General features: G+C 35.0%; 1 protein-coding gene across 1 annotated transcript; it reads left to right on the top strand.

The window, feature by feature from the left end:
* Positions 1-694: 694 nt before the first annotated feature.
* Positions 695-12,831, top strand: LOC121245085 (serine/threonine-protein phosphatase 2A 65 kDa regulatory subunit A beta isoform). The gene is made up of 13 exons (XM_041143374.1): positions 695-889; positions 1,377-1,792; positions 2,260-2,506; positions 3,169-3,281; positions 4,414-4,493; positions 4,807-4,948; positions 5,125-5,205; positions 6,807-6,911; positions 7,762-7,944; positions 9,050-9,142; positions 11,802-11,941; positions 12,043-12,109; positions 12,417-12,831. The coding sequence occupies exons 2-13, from the start codon at positions 1,400-1,402 to the stop codon at positions 12,534-12,536; spliced, it is 1,764 nt and encodes a 587-aa protein (XP_040999308.1). The 5' UTR covers positions 695-889; positions 1,377-1,399; the 3' UTR covers positions 12,537-12,831.
* Positions 12,832-15,939: the final 3,108 nt, after the last annotated feature.

The following is a 15,939-nucleotide window of genomic DNA, read 5'->3' as shown; positions in this document are numbered from 1 at the left end:
TTACTATCCATCGGTCTTAAAGTTTTTGGATCAATAGTTAAGTCTTTAACAATTGGTATTAGAGCAGAAACCACATCACAAGTTCAAGTTCGGAGGAGGACCTATATGCAGAGTTAAAATGCTTTGGTACTTAAATCATTGAATACAGATAAATGAGTAAAGTCGTCAAAAGAAAAATAGTTACTACCAGGTCAGTGTTTATAAAGTGGGTCGTTGTGGATGTTAGATTCGAAAGCTAGGTGAAATGTTATGATCATGAGGGTTAAAGGCTTAGGTCCCGTTTGGATACTGAAACAGTTTTATTTTATCTTATATTATTTCATCTAATCATTATAACTTTCTTAAATTTCTACATAAAATATAATAAATAATTCAACTTTTTCAAATTCCAAAATAATAATTAAAAAATAATATTCAAACAATATCTTATTTAATTTTTATCTAAAATTATCCCATCTCATCTCATTATTTAAACATAACCTTAATCAAATTAGTATTCAATAATTTTAAAACTTTTGGACGGTGTAACAAAATCCCACTGCACTCTCTTAGATTGTGGCATTCTCACATAAACTCTCAATCACTTTGATATTTCCTTGAATTCACAAGGAAACGCCTCTTTGAGGAGGAGGATGAGTAGGTGGAGGAGGAGGATGAAGATGAAAAAAAAAAAAAAAAATCCTAGAAGGAAAGGAAAGAGAGAGAATAGAAACCCGGTTCGGGGCGGAAAGTATCGGGGCGGGCACGATCTAAAAATTGCCGTCCAAGTAAATCGGGACGAAATCGAGGAAAATAACAGGTAGACCTCTTCTTGCCTTTCCCCTAACTCAAATTAAAGATCTCTTCACAGTTCCCAGTAGATCGATCTCTACGTTCTCACCTCCTCAAGGTTTGCTCTTCTTCCCTCTCTCTTTCTGTTGCCTCCCTTCGATTTTCTGTGGTTTTGGCATATTGCTGCAACGACAATTAGGTTTTGTGCTCTCTCTCTCTCTCTCTCGTTTGGACCAAATAAGAAATTTCCTCGTTAGGTTTTCTGTTATATCTAGGACTTTGTATAAACTAATAGTTTTTTATTCATAGGGGGGAAAATTGAAGAAATATGAATTATGGCTCGAGATCTCATTCGCAAATCATTTTGGAGTTTTTTTTTTTCTTTTTTCACCTCTAAGCCTTAGTTCTAGCAATCTTCAATTTCTGAGTGTACTTTCGCGTTAAGATCCCGCGTTTGCTTGCGGAGGTATTAATTCCACCTGAGTCGCTTGAAGTGAGGTGGATTTTGTTTCGGTCTTCAATATCTGAAGATTTCCTCTTCATTTTCGGAGGTTACGGTTATGAGTCTGGTTGCTTAAGAAATGTTTTTTTTTTTTTTTTTCCAGTGACGTAGATCTCTTGAGACCCGATGGCCATGATTGATGAGCCTCTCTATCCAATTGCCGTCCTAATCGACGAGCTAAAAAATGAAGATATTCAGCTCCGATTAAACTCGATCCGCCGGCTCTCCACAATTGCTCGTGCCCTTGGGGACGAGAGGACCAGGAAGGAGCTGATTCCTTTTCTCAGCGAGAACAATGATGACGATGATGAAGTTCTTCTTGCAATGGCCGAGGAATTGGGGGTGTTCATTCCCTATGTTGGAGGTGTTGAGTTTGCGAATGTGCTGCTTCCACCATTAGAAACTCTCTGCACAGTTGAAGAAACGTGTGTGAGGGACAAAGCAGTGGAGTCCTTGTGTAGAATTGGGGCGCAAATGAGGGAACAGGACTTGGTTGAGTACTTCATTCCTCTGGTTAAGGTTAGATGATTGAATTCTCATTTGTTCTCTTTTGAATTTATTGAGTTGGTTCTTGTGTTTACTCCATCCTGCACAATTTTAGATAGGTTTGTAGAAAGTACTAGTGGATGAGTCAGACATATAGACATATTAATAACTGCATGCTTTTATGCTGCCAAGGCAGGAACAACTTTAGGAAACTTAAAACATTTTTGCATATATTGGATACTCTTATGAGTTTTATAACGTGCACAAATATATCATGATAAAAGTACCAGTCTTTTTTACATTATGCTTAGACCAATTTTATCATCTCAGCTAGTGGTGTTATTCTTTTTTAAGTTACTGGGCCTTTGATTTGCTAAAGATTCCATTGCCACCAATTGCTCTTCTTTTCTTAACTATCATCATACATGATGTTGTGGCTCCTCATTATTATTAAAAAGACACTGAACTTTCTTTTAACACAAGAATCTCTCAACATTTAGAGACTGGCTGCTGGTGAGTGGTTTACTGCTCGAGTCTCCTCATGTGGCTTGTTCCATATTGCTTATCCGAGTGCCCCAGAGACGTTAAAGACTGAGCTACGAACAATTTACAGTCAGCTTTGTCAAGATGACATGCCTATGGTTAGGAGATCTGCTGCAACAAACCTGGGAAAATTTGCTGCTACTGTTGAAGCTGCATATTTGAAAACCGACATTATGTCTATATTTGAGGATCTGACTCAGGATGGTATGTTACTTCCCTCTGGATCTGTCAGTTTACTCTGTTTAATAGCGTAATTTAATCTGGTTGCATTCTTTGCTGATTGATTTTCATGACCGTGGTTCTCTTGTGTAGGCTCCTGTGCTTATTTTCTTTAATCTATTTATTGATTAAAAAGAACATTGGAGATGGGTGTTAACCATTTGTTCTCCATTAACATTTAATGGCTAGTTTAGGATAGCCCTTGTTGTCCTGACCAGATGAAACCCGCCCGCGGGGGGGGGGGGGGGGGGGGGGGGGGGGGGGGGGGGGGGGGGGGGGGTGTTAAAAATTCTAGAAAAAGAATGGTGCTGCTTGGGCATACTTAATCTTGTATCCTTGCATTTCTAGATATGTCAATTATTTGGTCAATCATATATGTGTCTTGCATTCAGTTCTATTCTTGGAATGAAAATAATTGTTAGTAGCGTTGATGGACATGATTATTTTCCCTTGGGCTCCTTGGTTCCGGTTACATATCTAAGTGGGTTACCTCACTGACTAGATGTATTCCTCGCCCTGATTGTTAATTGTCAACTCCTTTTCTATGATTCATCCATTTAGATTTAAATTTCATTATTTTCTTAAAAACATTGTTTTATAGTTTTTCATTGCAATAGTGATTTTTCTAACAATTATTTCCCTCACAGATCAAGATTCTGTTCGGTTACTGGCCGTTGAAGGTTGTGCAGCACTTGGAAAGTTGTTGGAACCTCAAGATTGCGTGGCACATATTCTCCCTGTCATAGTTAATTTCTCACAGGTATTGATTTAGTTGTTAATTGTGAAATTCTAAAATTAATCATCAGCTTGTATTTTTTTGTTAATCTATATCAATCTCTTTTGGTTGCTTTTTACAAGTTTCTGTAAAATATTTTTAATTACAATTCAGTAGTTCTTAAATGAAAAAGTCAGTAACATTAATCTTTATCGTACTCCTTTAGTTTCTTTATCATGTTTATAATGTTTTGTTGGTTAGCTTATTTATACTAATTTGATGAGCCATTTTCTGTGCTGGTTCCCATATGGAAGGTTCTATAATATGTTTGAGAGTAAATATTGGACATTTTTTTTTCTCCGTGATTCCTTGTCATAAAAAAATATTGGCCATATTTTTATAATCACTGTTGCTAATACAATTCCCTATATTCTTTTTGCCACTGTTTTCGTTTTGACTTTCTGCTTTTTAAATTTTAATCCTGAAAATTTTTCTAGAATTTCTGTTCCGATGAATGTCAATCCAAAATTCTTTTACATACCAAAAAATTCTCTCTCAAAATAAAAGTTCATCTTATTATTTGCATCTTTTTTTGTAATTTGGAAAAAACACTAAAACTAGAACAACTTTCACAAAAACCTAAAAGTACCTCAGAAAACTTTCTCCCCCCAAACATCATTTCAATTGATCCCACCACCTTTTCAAATTCCAATAAAACTCATCTCAATCCAGATATATTTTTATGGGTCCCACCATTTTAACAAAATTTCACAAAAACCCATATCCACGATTTTCTCGATGATTTTATAAAATTTCAAGCAAATCTTCAATCCCAAACAGGCCCTAACTGTATAAAAAAAATGGAATCTTAGTGACTGACAACAGCTTAAGTTCACCATGGGAAGTTATAAGTGGCAGTTTTACCCTTAATTTTTAAAGGTTTGGTAATCCATCACATTCATTCTTTGTTTAAGGAAAATTTATATGTTTTTGTTTGTGGTTTGTGCGTGCACATATATATATATATATATACCTTTGTTCCACATCTTTTACATATAGTTTCTATATATATTTCAAAGGTTTACTTCTTTTTATTTTGATAATTTCATATCTGAATGGCGAAGTGCATTATACCATGCAAGTTTACCCTTTGCCGTGCCAATTATTTTCTAACCAGGATAAATCTTGGCGTGTCCGTTATATGGTGGCAAATCAATTATATGAACTATGTGAAGCCGTAGGTCCTGAACCTACCAGGTATTTTCACTTTTCTTGCAGAGTTGCTGTTATTTTGAACGTTTTAAGACTATTTCAATAGTTTCCAGTCTACTGTCAGGTCTGGTATTTTATTTATGTTTTAATTTCTTTATTTTTTCCATCGCCATATGAAAATATCTTGTGCAGAAACTGAGACCCTTTTTCTTGTATTTCAGTAGTTTCAAAACTGCCTTTCAATATTATTTACTTGTCACATTGCTCTCTTCATGAGTTGGGCATGTATTTTGCTATGTTTTAAGGACTTGTTGCTTAGATTCTCATTGATGGTTATGGTAATGTTTACATAATTTAGGTCGGACCTGGTACCTGCATATGTTCGGCTGCTTCGTGATAATGAGGCTGAAGTACGCATAGCTGCTGCTGGAAAAGTTACTAAGTTCTGCCGGATATTGAGTCCAGAACTCGCAATTCAGCATATTCTTCCCTGTGTGAAGGTATACTTGCTCATCAAGTCGTTAGTGATTTGTTGTTGTGAACTTGATGGTAGATTGTGTATTTTCTCTCCACTTATAGTGCTGTTCAACTGTTGCTTTATCGATAATTTATGACTACGTTCTTTGCACATGCCACTTGTTTGATATTTTGACTTAATAAGGATTGTTTGCTGTAGGAACTGTCAACAGACTCGTCTCAGCATGTTCGTTCTGCATTGGCTTCTGTTATAATGGGAATGGCACCAGTTTTAGGAAAGGTAATATCATGTCCAGGACCATACGTTGTTTCTCTGTCTTAAACGGAAATATAGTTCCCCCATTCATTTCCATGCGCAAGCAGATGTGAATATGGCTTAGCCGCTTGGGCTATAAATGTTTCTAGCATCAATAATTATACAGATGCGATTTGAATTGTTAAACGTAGTTAGACTATTCCAGACCATATTTTGTCTCTCATTATCTGCATCAGCAGTAAATGGTGCTGTAAAATATCGCCTCGTTATTTCCTCTGTGATTTTTTATGCTCACTTCTTGTGCTGTTTCCTGTTGGCCAAATGCGTCTATATATATACACATTATAGCTAGTGATCTAATTGAAATTTAATTGGGGAGCATGCTAGTTAGCACTATAACTTCCTTCAGTGAAATAAGTCTTAGGGCATTTATGATATTTCTCTCCTTGAACATGGCATAAATTGATGCTACCAATTTCAGAATTGCATACAAGATGTATCACTGGAATTGATGTGAGTATCTTGGTGGCTTGCGCATTCTTGCTCTAATTCAACTCTCTCTCTCTCTCTCTCTTCCCCCCCCCCCCCCCCCCCCAACTTAATCATGCTGTCATGCTGTAGAATTAAGATGTAACAAGGACAGTCATGATGTAATCAGTGATGGTAGAAGCACAACGTGCTTTGCTTACTGAAAGTACAGCTCATTTAGAAAAGCACACATTGAGGGCTCCTTTGGACACTTAGGCCTTGTTTGGTTACACATATGAGATGAGATGAGATAAGATAAAAGTTGAAAGTTGAATAAAATATTGTTAGAATATAATTTTTTAATATAATTTTTGTTTTGGAATTTGAAAAAGTTGAATTGTTTATTGTATTTTGTGTGAAAATTTGAAAAAGTTGTAATGATTATATGAGATGAGGTGGTTTCATTCGTGTAACCAAACCAGGCCTTAGAATTTATCAGAATATCTGTGAATAGTAGTGAAATGGTTTGAGTTAATATGTTTTATTGGGTTTTGGGAAAAAAGAGAAAAAGTTGAACAAAAATATTATAAAAGTTAAAAAATTGTTTGAATTTAATTTTTGAATATTATTTTTATTTTGAAATTTGAAAAAGTTGTATTGTTTTTGTGTTTTGTTTGGGAAAGTTGTATTGGGTTTTGTTTTTGGATAATGATTAGGTAATGAAAAAGTTGAACATTTGACATTGAAAAGTGTTTTGTGTTTGAGTAATGTTTGGAAAGAAAATATCTGAGAATACAAACAAGGCCTAGGTGGATTTTTTCAAGTGAGCTTAAAGTGCAAAAATTGTGCTTTTGTAATTTTTTGAAAAAAAATGTAAATAGTCAGTTTTAAATTGTGAATGTTATATACTTAGATTGACCACTAAGGTTAATGTTTATGTTTCTGTTTCTGTTTCTGTTTATGAGTTGTATCAATATATGTTCTGAAAGTTTATCAATAAATTGCTGAGGCGTTTTGTTTACAGAATCTTGTATTATTTAAGCTACGCTATGAATGATGTGTAGCATCATAGCCCTAACGGGAAGGGGGTGTTACACTTCTGAATTTGGATTTTTGTATTTTTCCTGTGTATAATGTACTTGTGCTGTGGGTTTCAGGATGCTACAATTGAGCAACTGCTTCCTATTTTTCTTTCCCTTTTAAAGGACGAGTTTCCTGATGTCCGGCTGAATATTATCAGCAAGCTTGATCAAGTTAACCAGGTATTATCAAAATTTCATGTTCAAATGGTTAAGAGTTCATTTGTTCCAATTTTGACTTCTTATTTTCTTCTTTTCACTTTTCTTTATTGTATTGTAGTAATTATGCAGTTGGAAGCCATGTGTAAATGCAGGCACTAAAAAGACAAATATGCATGACGTAAACACAGGCACCAAAAACACATTTATGCATGATGTGTAACATATATGTATCCATATACAGTTTATTACTTATAAAAAAAATATATGTATGGACATGGTCCAATCACATGATTGAGCAACACGTCACAACAAAAAAACATCTATTTTTTCTTGAAATCAACTAAGTGCTGGTAGAAGCTGAGTTTTTAATGCTCTTGAAACTGAGTTTTTTTCATTTTTATATGAGGTTGAGCAGAATTTCTTCATCTTACACTCCACTTGTACCCACACATTATTCTGTTAGCATCTCAAAATATAAAAAAGGCTTTCACATTTTCGTGATAAAAGTATGAAGGTTGAAATACTTATAAAAAAAAAAGAATGAAGATTGAAATAATGTCTATTCTTCCGCTACTTATAATTTTTCTCATCGTGTATATGAGCTATGTTCCTCTCTGCATTTCATTTTGCTTGGGTTATGGCTGATTTTAGCGTTGTCTTATAAAATCAGATCCTTTGACTTGAAGCAGCCTTTTTGTTGCTTAAAACCCAGTTGTTTTTTGTTTTTTTGTTGTTTTTATTGTGGCCTCTTCAAAGTGCCGGTCACCACAAGTGTTGTGTACTGAACATTGTAATTAAGTTTTAATCAAGTCTTACTTATCAAAAAAAAAAAAGTTTTAATCAAGTCTTGTTGATGGTTGTGTCAAAGCAGGTCATTGGAATCGATCTACTGTCACAGTCTCTCTTGCCAGCAATTGTTGAGCTTGCAGAGGATAGACACTGGAGGGTTCGGCTTGCAATAATAGAATATATACCTTTGTTGGCAAGTCAATTGGGTGTAGGTTTTTTTGATGACAAGCTCGGTGCCCTTTGCATGCAATGGTTAAAAGATAAGGTTTGTATAGATTTGGGTTATTGACTACTGATTATGTCTTATGCTTTTGAGTATCTGTTTTGATTTGAACTTCCCTCATTTTGTAGTAAGGTTCTACATTGGATGTAATTCATTCTCTCAAAATTTTCATCCTCTGCAGTGTTACTATTATATTTTGAACACTATCCTCCTTTTGGTAGGTTGGAAATTTATATTTATAGAACTGTGAAATTCTATATGGGAATTGGTACTTCAGGTTACAGGATTTTCCTTAAACACCAAGAGTTGAGCGTTGAGAGGGGTGTATTTTGAAATTTTTTGAGCAGGGTGTCTGGGATTGAAAGGAGAAGAAGTGATTGGCCCCTCTTGTTTGGTGGGGTACCTCATATGGGACACCCCTCCACTGGCCCATAATTTAATTGATAGTCTGTTTTTGCTGAAGGATTTTTGAGAGGAAGCTTTACATGGTTTAACTAATGATTTCTTAATATTTGCATTTAGATATATTCCCAGCATTGCTTTTTCCAAAATTTAGTGGGAATATTTCTTGATATCCTTTTTGATCACTCGTATACAAATGCAGTTTGCTCCTTCGAGTTATTAGTGTTATATCTCCTCCTCAAGGCTAGCTGGACTGGGTTGCAATTCTTCCAGTTTGTAAATTGTTAAGTGACCCTTACATTTGGATGCTTTTTATATTAAACCAAGACACTGTACACTATTATCCACTGGAAGTTTCCATAGTCCATATTTTTTAGATTACTTGTTTTCAATAAATATATTACATGATGTTTGGTTCAGCAATAGTGGCTTTATTGGGTTTAATTTCAATAATTTTCTTGTATCTTTATCTCTTTCTAGTTAGGTGTTTTCTAGTATACATCCTGCCTACTTGTATGCACCTTTTGCCGCCTTAATATTTTTTTATGAGTGCCTTGTATTCAAATTTTAATTACTGAAAAAGAAAGATGTTGGGTCCAGCAATGAGGGGCATGCCTGTTGGTTTTAATTACTGTAATATCTGACTTGCACAATAACAAGCACGATTATGCAATATTTATTGGCTTGCATCTTAACATGTGGTATATATTTTGCTTACTTTATTAACTATTGACATTGGCTGTAGGTTTACTCAATTCGTGATGCAGCTGCAAATAATGTGAAACGCCTCGCAGAAGAATTTGGCCCAGAGTGGGCAATGCAGCACATAATTCCACAGGTTCTGATTTGTTACTGATATTGGTTTGTATGGACATATTATCATAAAGTTTCCTCTAGGAAAAAAAGTAAAATTCTCAGATTGATGTTGGTACATGACATGGAAAATTTTATCTATATTTTTTTATAGGTTATCAAGAAGTTTTACTGATAATAATAGGCTATGCCAAGTACACAGAACGTATACATGAGTAATTCCTAACTAGGATTTACAACCAAAATAAGAAACTCGTGGACATTAATTAAGCCCATTAAAATGTATTACCCCACCCAAAGGAGCAAATTTTAAAAAAGAAAGCTGTCAATTCATCCATTGTCCTCTTGCGGTTTTCAAAGCTTTTATCATTTCTCTCTTGCAAAATACACCAGCACATGCATATAGGGATCATCTTCCAAATTGTAGTCACCTATGGATTTCCTTGGAGACCATTCCAACTTGCTAGGAAATTCACTAGCCTTTGTAGGTTTGACCCATGTTATTCCCACAAAGAGATCATTCCACATGGTCTTTGATATAACTGTCTTTGATATATGCAAGATGTCTCTTCCTGACTCAAAGAATGTTAGATTGTAGCTGTCCTTATGATCTAGGTTATATTTTCATGTCCTTGTCACCGGCTGCTTAGTGACTTCAAAAACCAGAAACAGTAGTCCCCTTTTCTTGACTAGGTTCTTGGTCTGGGGTCGACAGCCCGTATAAATATATGAAAAATGATTCTCTCAGGTGCTTTTGCGCACCAAAGCGCACCGATGGCTGAGGTGGACTTAAATTTAATAAAACGGTGCGTCGTGAGGTTGGGACTCATTTTGGTGACGCCTAAGGCCAAGAGAGCGAAATAGAGATTTCCCTCTCCCTCTCCCTCTCAGACTATTTGCTGAAGAAGAATTTTGATATGGGGTTGCATTCAAGTTTTGAAACTTTCAGTGTATAATGACAGAGGCTTCAACCTCTTCTTCTCAAAAGAAGATGGCTCTGCAGGAAGAAGAAACCCAACAGCTACAAGCCCTCAAATGGTCCTTGATGGTCTCTTCTGTGAGGAGGAGAGTTTTGAGGAAGAAGATGGTATTGAGGAAGAAGGGAGGAAGAATGCTGATGAGAATGTGAAAAGGCACTCACTTTTCCGTTCAGTTTTGGTAGAGAATGACATGGTTTGGGATAATGACGAGCTTGTGTCCCTAATTATTAAAGAAGGAGAAACCCATGTTTGTCTAAGTAGTCTGATCTCAGATGGACCTTTGATGGTGGCTCGGAAAGAGGCTGTGGATTGGATTTTGAGGGTTCAGGCGCATTATGGGTTCTCTGCTTTGACCGCTTTTCTCGCTGTGAATTACTTTGATAGTTTTGCTTCTGGCGCTGGACAAGCCCTGGATGAGCCATCTCGCCTTATTGTTTCTGTCATTGCCGATTCGAGGGTTATGAGCTATCTTCCTTCCGTATTAGCTACTGCAACAATGCTTCATATTATTGAAGATGTTGAGCCATATAATCCCTTGGAATATCAGAACCAGCTTACTAATGTTCTTAAAATCAGTTAGGAAAAACTAAATGAGTGCTACAAACTTATCCAGGAAATATCTTAGAGCCATGGCCACAATCATAATTGAAGTAACAAAAGCATCTGTCAGCACCGGGCAGCCCAAATGGCGTTATTGATGCATCTTTCAGCTGTGATAGCTCTAATGACTCATGGGTTGTGGCATCATCATCCCCAGAGCCTTCTTTCAAAAGGAGCAGAGCACAGGATCAGCAGATGTGGTTGCCTTCACTAAACCGTGTTTGTGGGTGTTCTTGGTAGCACTCATTAATCTTTCATTGTCTTAATGTCTACTAGTAAACATGGTATCATAAATTTCCCCTTTTTCATATTATTGGTAGTATCTTTTTTGTAACTTGCAATTATGTTGTGTTCCATGATTTAGTATTTCATTCTGCTGAATCTAAAAAAAAAAAAAAAAAAAAATGAAATAGAGAACTGGAATGTGGAGGGAGGGAGGGACGAGAATGAACGCAATGTGGCCTTTGGACAGAGAGGTTGAGCTTCGGAGAGAGGTCATAAGGGAATGGATCTGGGACAGGAACAGGGAGTATGATGGACGCTAGTGGAGGATTCTACGAGGACGGTGGTAGTAGAGTTGGATGCAGAGGATCAGAGGAGGAGCTCAGAGAGGGTGAAGTTAACGTTTGAGTCTGACCATTGGTTTGAATTGTTGACTGTCATAAAGGTTTGAGAAGAAAGAAGAAAGGTTTGATAGAGAATTTCTTCTATCGGGTCTTTTTTTTTCTTTTTTTTTTTTTTTTTTTTTTATAAAAAAATTAACATCTGACATAGTATTAAAATAATAATTGGCGCCAACCCGCTTGTACCTAGAAGAACTGTAAATATATCTTTTTGGTTTCCTGTTTTTGGTTGCTGATATTATGCATCTCATATGAATGGATGGGAGTTTCTTGTTTGGGAGGATTTGGGGTGAGGTTACAAGAGGATGTGTTGAATTTGTTTCTATTGATGCTTTATCTTATTTAATTTACTTGTTAATTTAGTTATCATTACAGTTACTCTGATTTAAGGAGGTTGTAACTTGTTTCAATTTTGTAGCATATAAGTTCTTTATTTTTTTTGTCTTTGGTGTGATTCTTTTAAACAACTTGAATCTTACAGGTCTTGGACATGATTAACAACCCCCACTATCTGTATCGGATGACCATTCTACATGCAATTTCTCTACTTGCTCCTGTGATGGGCCCGGAAATTACTTGTTCCAAACTTCTGCCCGTGGTCATCAATGCATCAAAAGATAGGTAATGATGGGTCCTAAAGTGTGAAGTGTGGTTCCAAACCTCTTTTATTTATTTTTGTTTATTATGAATTGGACTTGGTTGTTGACAATTGCTTCTTCCAGGGTTCCTAACATCAAGTTCAATGTGGCTAAAGTGTTGCAGTCACTTATTCCCATAGTTGATCAGTCTGTAAGTTGCTAAATCTATTTTGCTTTATTAAATAGATGAAAATCATATCGAGGAATGCATTATATAGCAATATGACGTATTTCGGATCGAGAATTGTTGCAATACTGGAGTTATTTATAATGTTTATGGTGCTTATAGACAATTCAGTGTAGGTACGTCATCTTTGCAAATACTCCTCTCCTCTTCCCTTCCCTTCTCGGGATGCGGTCAACATTAACTTAGGCAGCCCACCAAGACTTCATTTTATCCCACTTGCCTTTTCCAATAAAGATTGGCTGCTGATTGGGATGCTTTGCAAACAATGCAGGTGGTGGAGAAATCAATTCGTCCATGTCTGGTTGAACTGAGTGAGGATCCGGATGTTGATGTCAGGTTCTTTGCTACCCAAGCACTACAGTCAAGTGATCAGGTCATGATGTCTACCTAGACTGACCACGCCATTGATTTTTTTTTTTTTTTTTCCTTCTAATTTTCTGTTCTGTTTCGCTGTCCTATTTGGATAATATACTGATATATGTATTATCTTGAGGTGCTAGAAGATTTCGTTTCTTTTTCCCCGTCCAACAATTTTTTGCCCTTGGATTCCCCAAGACCATTTGTGCATAAAATTATGTCGTGTCATGCAACTACATTTAGCTCATATGATCATATAATCATCCTTGTTGGATTTTACCCCTCATTCATATATATTAGGGACCTTAATCGGTTCAATCAGTTTCAAATTCGAGGACTTGTTTGGCTAAAGGAAGATATGAAAGTGCTATTATTTCAACCTTGATTGGCATGCCATGTACTGCTCATGTCATGGGATCCAGCTAAAACAGCTGTTTTATGAGCAGAATATCCCGGCTTTACCTTATCATCTGCCTTGTGGATTCTGAAACGTTTGTGTATCAGAGGTGGTTGTACATACACAAAAGCAACTGCCAAGTGTCCTGCAAATGATATATATTGAGAGAAATTATACATAGTTTTATGCTTGCTTGGACCTACCCCGCCGCTGGAGAGATTTGGGGATTCAGACAACACCGGTACCTCCGGGTAATGTTACTTCATTTGCGGACATTGAAAAATTCTTTTCATTAGTCAATATTCACTATCCCATACTTCACATCTTATGAAAAACACTTTCTCACTATGAAAAAAAAAAATTATAGGTGTGGGGATGTGAGAATGAATAGTGGCCGATGAATAGTGGCTGATGCATAGCATTCTTTGTGGACATTTATCATGAAAAAGGCCGGATGTAATTAGGCTAGAAGTTCATTGGTATAATTCAAGCTTACATGTTAGCTGACAAAATATCTTTCACATCTCCTCACCAAGTTTGTTGGTTTTATGTCACAAACTTGGATCATATCCTATCCTTATCAAATTTGGGAATCCATTCATCGAAACATAACATAATAGCCTAAAAGAGAGTAAAATTGACTTCAGTGGCAAGGGTTTATATCGTGACATGAGTGTAATATAATTGACTCGACTTCCTTCTTCTACTAGGCTTCACATCTATGACATTAAATGATACAACTAAATTATTATTTCCGATACGCGACGAATGAGATAGAGCATTCAGCAAGGCATGACAATCTATTCCCAAGAGACCCAAAATCCTGTTCCATGAGTTTGAAGACTGAGAAGTGGATAGTGGATAGTGGATATGTAAGATTTTCGTTTACAAATTGTTTTCCCTCTGAATTTACGAATATGGAAAATATTTTTTAATATTAGTTATCAGTGTTTTAATTAATTTATTAATTTATTTAAAAAAAAAAAAAAAAAGAGAAGTCAGCTAAATAAGAGTATCATGCCAAAAACAAAATGATGGGGAGATGTAATGGAGATGATAGAATCTAGAGTTTCTTGGAGGTCTTGCATTATTTACTTTTTTATTTTTTAACAAGCTCTATATATTATAATTAAGGATATAGAAATACATGAGTAAGGGGTATGTATCTCTATAAACACCATTTCTTAAGTAGTGCAACTATATAAAAAAGAAAAAAAAATTAACACTGAAAATAAATAAATGTTTCCTATCCTTCTATGGTAAAAGGGAGCTGCACAAAATGATAGTTTTATCCTATTGGAGAATGGGATTGTAGTTCCATAACCTTATGTCATGATGATTGTATTTTATCTTGCATTATTTACTTGCTTGTTAAGTTTCTTAGTTGAAGTCTTGATGTTGACAAGACCACATATTCAAAATAAAAAAATAAAAAATAAAAAGTTGTAGGTCCCATAACGTGAATGGGGTTTGAAAATGTCACAACCTTCCACACTACTTACATGTATTGCCACAGTCCACAACCTTCTATTAAAAAAGTTGAATTGTTTATTTTATTTTATATGAAAATTTAAAAAAATTATAATAATGAGATAGGAGGTTTTTAAAATTTTTAAAATTTTAAACTTTAGTCTTGAAAGCAAACCAAGCCTAGTCTTCATCGGCTGGCCTTAAAATGCTTCCCATTAGCATTAGCTATTTCATTAGATAAAACTTGTATCATTATTTTTTTTCCCTTTTACTTCTCTCACTTAATACTTAGATTATCTATTGAAAACTCTATATAATAATAAATTATTATTAATTTTTGAATTTTATTAATTTTATTTTAATCGATTTATTTCATATCTTGCAGGTTTTTCATATTTTATTTTTTAATCAAATAAAATATATTGTGTTAATCAATCATTATAATTTATAACGTGCACTTTTTCAATAATTTTATATCTAATAACATAAATATTATTACATTCATTCAAATTAAATTATTATTTTTGCTTATATTTTCAATGGTCTTCCACCCCTCCACCCCCTATTTGAATACACTCATATAAAATTTCATATAAATGTCTCAACTTACCAAGCTTTCTTGACCAACCAAATATCCACATTTTCTATCTTTCTTTGCCAACTTTTCTTTTATTCAACAATCATATCTACAATTCCCTCCCCCAATGTTAAAAAAAACAATCATATCTACAATTATATTTAATTTTCTTCTCATGCCAGACATTTTTGTACCTAACTACTCATAATTTTTTTTTGTAGTTAGTAGTCTCATTGGCATTTTATAAATAGATCAACTGCTCTAATTATTTTCCATTCATCTGAATCCAAGCCTCTTGAGATTTTCAATCTTTCTTCTTTCAATTCTTAAAATTCCACCATTTTCATTTTTCTATGGATCATTCTTTTGATACGATGATTTTTTTTGATAATAAATTCGATATGATTGTAGCAATGACTGTAGAACAAGATAGAAGGATAGCAGGGGAGGATCTAGTTTTCTTCGTCGTCCGTTCCTCCAACGTGATCCATTGGCAGGTCATCAACTCTGTTTCCATGATTGTTTTGCTCAACCACCATTATACCCTCATAATGTTTTTAAGATGTTCTGTATGGGTCATGATCTATTTTTATGTATCTATTCTATACAGTAGAAGCTTATGATGATTATATTATCCAAAAAAGAGATGTTAGTGGAAGGCTTGGATTGTCTTCCCTTTAGAAAATGATTGCAACAATTAGGATGCTCGCATATAGAGTAATGAGATATCTTATGGATGAATATTTGAGGATCAGATTAAGCATCGCATAGTTCGGTATGAAAAAGAATTTGTTAAGGCAACCGTGACAACTTTTTCTAACGAGGACTTGAGGTCTCCAAACAGTATCAATATAACAAGATTACTAGATGAAGGACAATAACGTAGATTTTCAAAAATGTTGGGAAGCATTAATTACATGCACAAGAAATGAAAAAAAAATGTCACAGTGCTTGAAAATGTATGCACTATAGTCATATAAATGAACAAACTAT

The sequence above is a fragment of the Juglans microcarpa x Juglans regia genome, chromosome 8S (genome assembly GCF_004785595.1).
Source record: "Juglans microcarpa x Juglans regia isolate MS1-56 chromosome 8S, Jm3101_v1.0, whole genome shotgun sequence".
Lineage (NCBI taxonomy): Eukaryota > Viridiplantae > Streptophyta > Magnoliopsida > Fagales > Juglandaceae > Juglans > Juglans microcarpa x Juglans regia.
This window is presented reverse-complemented; position numbering and strand designations above follow the sequence as displayed.

Excerpts from the sequence above, each read along its gene's own strand:
- LOC121245085 (XM_041143374.1), top strand. The coding sequence starts at position 1,400 with ATGGCCATGATTGATGAGCCTCTCTATCCAATTGCCGTCCTAATCGAC. Across the intron at positions 4,494-4,806 it reads GTAGGTCCTGAACCTACCAG|GTCGGACCTGGTACCTGCAT; the intron begins GTATTTTCACTT and ends TACATAATTTAG. Across the intron at positions 6,912-7,761 it reads AGCTTGATCAAGTTAACCAG|GTCATTGGAATCGATCTACT; the intron begins GTATTATCAAAA and ends GTGTCAAAGCAG.